This window comes from Electrona antarctica (assembly GCF_951216825.1).
Source record: "Electrona antarctica genome assembly, chromosome: 8".
Classification (NCBI taxonomy): domain Eukaryota; kingdom Metazoa; phylum Chordata; class Actinopteri; order Myctophiformes; family Myctophidae; genus Electrona; species Electrona antarctica.
The window spans coordinates 53,578,517-53,584,982 of NC_136789.1; the positions used below are offsets into that span (position 1 = coordinate 53,578,517).

Below are 6,466 nucleotides of genomic sequence, written 5' to 3' on the forward strand. Positions count from 1 at the left end.
TTACGATTATATTTAATCACCATAACGCGCACCACCCCTACCTGCTGGGAAGGGTGCAGGGTCCTCCTCCCTTGGGGTCGTCCGGCGCTGCCGGGCAGGAGGCCGCCGAAGACGACGACGATGACGACGGTGTACTTAGAGGCAGCGACGACGAGGCTGCGGCGGACGCGGTCGCTTTCACCTCGCCGCCGTTTCTCCCCCCCGACGATTCCGAGAACTCAACGTGCGTGGTCGAGATTCCGCCGCCTCCTCCTCCTCCTCCTCCTCCGTGATGCCGGTTGCGATGGCGCCTCCGCGCTCCTCCGCTCCGGAACGGCCCCGCCAGGAAGCCCCTTCTGTCGGCGATGCCGCTGTTGAGGTTGAGCGGGTCTGTGATGTCCCGCGGGATGAGGATCTCCACCGGGTCGCGGCTCTTGCTGGGCAGCGGCGAGGACTTGGGCGTCTCCGCGTTGATCGTCTTGCTCACCTATGGGAGGGTTGTCGCGGTTATTACACAATGGTCAAATCGCAATTATTTGAGATAATGGCAGTTATTTGTGTCATAATCGTGTCCGCGTTGAAACATTTTCATTACCGGTAATTTAAAAAAAAAACAGAAATAGCAGATCTACATCATGTCACTTTGTGATGCGTTGTAAACTTGTAGATCAGCTATTTCCGCTATTTTTAAGTATAACATTTATAGAAATGTCAGTAATTTCTTGGTATATTTCAGTTATTTGTCACTTTTTTTAAATTATGAAGCCTTATTGAAAAAGGCCGATGCACACCTCAAAAGGTTGACAGGTGCATAGGACAGGTGCATTTTTTTTTTAAGAGCAAAGGTTTTTGCAAGTTTCCGACAATGTTTCTTTGTTTTTTCAAAGATACCCTTTAAATAATATTACGAAGCCTAAAAGGCAAACAGAAATGTAATTCCTATTCATATAAAATGTTCAACGCCGAAAACAAAACAATTCAATTGTTATTCTAGTGACAATTAAGCCATTCTGGACGGGAACCCCTTTTGGTGTTTTAAGGATTAAACTTTAGCTATTTTTGAAATCGTGAAAATGTGATGCAAATCTTTGACAGCGAACGTTTTTAAACTCAAATCTTTGCTTCTGGGGGGGGGGTCCCTGGAACAACATATTTTCAGATAGGGGTCTGCGGCCAATTACAGATAATTCTGGGGGTCCTTGACATGAAAAAGGTTGAGCACCACTGACACAGAAACATGAGGTTTTTCAGAAAACTGTCAGGATTTAGAAGGCATTTGTAGAATCGTCCTCAGGTCTAAATGAGCCCCTATGCTCACCTCCTCGTCCAGTAGGCTGTTGAGATTAAGCGGGTCGAAGATGTTCCCGCCCAGCAGGAAGTTGCTGGGCAGCACCGAGTCGCTCTCGGAGTTGGCCCTCCGCCGCCTCTTGCCACCGCCGCCAGAGGCCGGATGCTTGAATCCGAAGTTGGACGTGTTGCGGCGCTTGTTCAGTTTCTGCTGCTGCTGCTGCTTGGAGTGACTGAAGCTGTTCCTGCGGTAGATGCGGTTCTCGTTCCCTCTGGCGGCGTTGTTGTTGTTGTTGTTGTTGTTCTTCTGGCCGCCATTCTCTGGGTTGTTGGAACGGGCGTCGAGGGAGATGGTGTGATTCTGTTCCATCAGCGAGGATAGCACGGGACTGGAAGCTGGCAGATCGGCTGCTGCTGTTGCGCTGCCGGGGGGGGGGACCGGGGGTGAGGGGGTGACCGAGGGGGCTTCGGTGGTCATCGTGGAAGTATTGCTATTGCGCTGGGTTTCAGCACATTGCTGCGGCGGGGGTTGCAGAGACGGAGTCTGATTGGTCTCCGAAGCACCACCACCCGTCTTCGCGGTCTCTTCACCAACAGACATCTCCATCACGCTTGGATGCCGCCGATACAGACATGGAAGCCACTATGGATCTGAAAAGAAAGAAAACACACAGACGATGATTGTTAGGGTTTCCGGGCCTCGGCTGCCTGACTATACTACTGTGTCAGAGGACTGACTGTACGTACGATATGATATGAGATGCAAGCGTGTTCCTGCTCAGTCTGTTCTTATCATGGTTTCCATAATCTACTAGGGACGTCATAGATCTACTGTCCAAACTGTATATATACAGTGATGTAAATAGGTTTTCAATGTAATGAGTCCCAGGATGCAGGGATGGTCTTTTAGAAATGAGTCTCAGGGACATTTGATGAGTCCCACTTCAACGACGTTAGGAGTCATATTTACAAATTGCAGCATTTTACTCCCATTTCATTTTATATGGTCATAATGTGGTTATATTCATGTAGAAAACACAAGAAGAAATGATTATTATAACTAAAGCTAGCAAAATAAACTAGAATAAAAAACAATACAGTATTCAGTAGTGCATCCCGTGGATGCAGAGGTCGTTGTTTTATTGCGTCCCATAACTATAAACTGCGTTTTGGGATGCAAAATGCACCCTATTTTAATCTCTGTATATATTACTCTGTGTGTGTAATAAACTTCAGAATGCATGGTAACATATCACTGTTGTGTTGGCATGTGTTCTCCACGCCTGCGACTTGAGTCACGATGGATCTCAAATTCTTCACCCACCACCCAAAGGGATTATATGGAGACTAGGGGCTCCATTTTCGTCACCGCTAAACCCCTTACCCCTAAACTTCTTTGCCTTTTTTTTACTATTTTGCAAAACATTTTTGAATAGTTAAAATGGCCAGTAGACAAGCTCACAACGTGTCAATGTAGATTGGCTGGTTGAACTATTCAAAAATGTTTTGCAAAATAGTAAAAAAAGGCAAAGAAGTTTAGGGATAATGGGTTTAGCGCTGACGAAAATGGAGCCCAAGATGCCTTAGAGATGGTCGCCCTTTTAATCATTACAAACAATGATGAGTCATTAACACTTTGAGAGCCGCCATCTAGTGGTCATGTCTAGGTACCTCGGCGCCATGCTTCACATCAACCCTACATGAGCCCCGCTTCCGTGTGTGTCACACGCATTAACAGAGACTAGCACACATTGTAGTTTTAGCAGCTGGTGATGTTGTTTGTCTTTCGCCAGAAACGGTAATATGTCGGCCACGATGGGATCAAAAAGAATCACTATTCTCATCTGAACGCCGGACGGATTTGACAAAAAGACGGATTTTGGAGTATTTTTCAAGGAAAACAGGCAGGAAATAAATCATAATGAGTGGATTCCAGGAGGGACATAGCAACCTGCCTAGCAACCTGGGCGCAGTAGAGGTATGCGTTTGATTTCGGCCGGTGGATTTTGATATAAAAGCTAGTACCCGCGGCGCCGTGGGTTTGGCCATCAAAGGGTAATTATTATAACCCGCGGTGCCGCGGGTTATGGCGCTAGGTGGCGCTGAGAGTGTTAATTCATTGTAAGGTCTGTGGGGCTCAGCTGGCTGTGGATGCACACAATTCATCAAATAATTATTGACAATTTGTGATGTTTCACAATTTCACAATTATGTAGTCACAACCTTTTGGCAATAAATATATTGTACTCAGCATAGGCGGACCATGACATAATGGGCCCCTGGGCCACCGACATGCAAAAAAGCCCCCCACTTTATCTAAATGGAACCCCTCATTGTTTTAATGTGTGGACAATATCACAATTAATGTCGTGTTTTGCACTTTTGGATCCCTCCCTCTGAAAGCCTCATTTAAACTGAGGATTTTAAACACTCGCAGTAATGTTACGTATCATGACGGTTTAGGACTTTTGGGGTTATTTTATTGACATGAATGAATAAGGCCCATTGTCTGACAAAAAGTGTAAAGTTAATAACAAGTGACGCAGACCGCATCGCTGTTTAAAGGCCTGACGTCGAAAAATTCAAAAAAGTCTTCTGAAAGAATATATATTCAAAGATTTGTGCTGCATTTTCACGATTTTTCAAAAATAGCAGACCTACGAGCTCGTAGCTTGTAGATCTGCTATTTTTCAATAGCTAAAGTATAACATAATGCTTACGGTAGTTAAAACACCAAAAGGGGTTCCCGGTCCAGAATGGGTTAATATTAACTTTGCACTTTTCGGGGGGACTCTGAGCTTGAGCAAGAGCAAAAATACTAATTGATGTTTTCCCACCAAAAAAAAAACACCCATTAACTGTTAGGTACCAATTCAATGAATGAAACTGTTGAATAGAATAATCCTGACATGGATAAACGACGGAGAATAATCCATACTGGATTATCATAGCCGTGTTGTTGCAGCCCTATCAGACATACCTCTGTGTATGATTGATGAATATATAAAGCAAAGTGTGCTGCAAAGTCAACCATTTTACAGGTCAATCACACATGAATAAATAATACTAGCACAAATCTACAAGCTCACACACAACATGTTGTGAGCTTGCAGATCTGTGATGTTTTGGGAGGGAACCAGAATGATAATGAAAAGTATATAAAAGTAACTACTAAAAAGGTAGTTATCTATAGCAAGTGATTCAAAGCTTCTTCTGAGCTGTGCTTGTATTTTCTCCGCCCCCCTTTCACAACACACACACACACACACACACACACACACACACACACACGGCTAAAGCTAACAGTGAACACACAGAACCAACCAACCACCACCATGCTAGTTAGCATTGAAGCTAGCCACTTTAGCTAACCCCCAGTGCGCACGCACGCACACACACACACACACACACACAGCGGAGTGGAGCAGCGGCAGCCAGCGGGCCAGGGGGAGCACAACGTCGGCTCAACGTTCAGCCAACATGTCGGTGTTTTGTTGCTTTGCGGTTCCTCCACAATACCGACAACTAAAACGCCGAATAAAAAGCCCGAATGAAATCAAACGGACAGATAAACAAACCAACATGCCGCTACACCCAGAAACATCAACACAAAACACCACCTCATCCAACCAAAATAAAATGGACTCGACTTTATTTACATGTGTATACACAGTACTACACACACACACACACACACACACACAGATCCAACACACACCAATAATTATAAGGCTTCATTTTACATGATACTTCGACAAGTGTCAATTCCTTCTTCATTTATTTTTATTTTTTATTTATGTTTTAACCTTTTTTTTTAAACCGTGCCAAAAATAATGACGTAATTTTTAAAAAGTTGGTAAAATACGTCATAATTTTGTCGACCTTTTAAAAAAGGGAAATAAAATTAAAAAAGTATGTATGTATTTTTTAAAAAGTGTGTGCCTCACTCACCCACCTCAACGTACAGTCACAGTTTTTGATGTCCTCCTTCTTCCTCCTCAACCAGCCATGTAGCACTGGGACTACTGCCTGTCTGTCTGTCTGTCTGTCTTACTGCCTGTCTGCCTGACTGAGTGTCTGTCTGTCTGTCTGCGTGCGTGTGAATGAGTGTGTGCACAGTGTGTGTGTGTGTGTGTGACAGGGAGGGTGCTAACGCTAACATCAATGTACGTCAATACACGGAGATGAATAACTATGGTGTGTGAGTGAGTGAGTGTGTGACTGTGTGTGCGCGCGCGCCCTGGTGTAAATGTGTAACGATATGGAGGCTTCAGTTCCTTTCCTTCCTTCCTTCCTTCCTTTCCTTCTTTCCGCTGTCTGTCTGCCTCTCTCTCTGTCTCTCTGTCTCTCTCTCTCTGTCTCTCTCTCTCTCTCCCTCTCTCTCTCTCTCTCTAGTCGAGAGATGAATGTCTCTCACTCATAAGCAGGTACTACTTCAAGACAAGAGACAAGAGACAGAATCTTGAACGTAGGAAATCTACAAGCTCACAGCGCTTATCTTCCGCGACTCGTTGTGGGCTTGTAGATCGGCTATTTTCAGGGGGGGGCGGGGGTTTGTCAGGCATGGCGTCGCAGACATCTGCGATGATCTCCCCGTTCTGCTTCAGTCAGGGCGGGGTCAATTCGCTCTGCAGGTTGCGTATCCGGTAATGGAGAGGATACGGAAATGGCCTGTGTCTGTATGTGGACCTTACCGGATGCAGTAGGCGGGCTCTAGACCGGATCTGCCAATCAGCCGATATAGGAAACAGGCTTTTCCACTGTGGAAAAGTCGACATGAGATGATATGAGATGTCAAAAGGAAGACATTCAAAACATCCAACTGCATTATCATCATTCATTGCGACGTTTTATGAGAAGAAAACCAAAAATATCTATTGTGCATAATCATAATCCCCTTTTACCTCCTTTAATGATGATTTCCTGTTTTATATAGACGTGTATATAGGCTATTTGTACGTCTCTAAATGTTCTGATGAATTGAAAATGGTAGACCCTATTGTAAACAAGTGTAATGCTTTATGGTGTGTCCACAGTTAACAGTTTTTGTATTCAGTTGGGCTTGAAATGTACCCATTCCGCATACTGTTAATACATCTTTCAATCAATCAATCAATCAATCAATCAATCAATCTTAATTCATATTACCACAAACAGTGGTAGAATGTAACTATTGAATACCAAATACGAGTAAATACTT

General features: G+C 44.4%; 1 protein-coding gene across 1 annotated transcript in view; it reads right to left on the reverse strand.

Moving 5' to 3' along the window:
* Positions 1-5,583, reverse strand: part of mepcea (methylphosphate capping enzyme a) — a 43,539-nt gene extending 37,956 nt beyond the window's left edge. Inside the window, exons 1-3 of the mRNA XM_079507212.1 lie at positions 5,222-5,583; positions 1,298-1,917; positions 42-466 (exon numbers count right to left, since the gene is read on the reverse strand). Coding sequence (XP_079363338.1) covers positions 42-466; positions 1,298-1,873 — 1,001 coding nt within the window. The 5' untranslated portion in view covers positions 1,874-1,917; positions 5,222-5,583. The remainder of the gene's footprint in view (positions 1-41; positions 467-1,297; positions 1,918-5,221) is intronic.
* Positions 5,584-6,466: the final 883 nt, after the last annotated feature.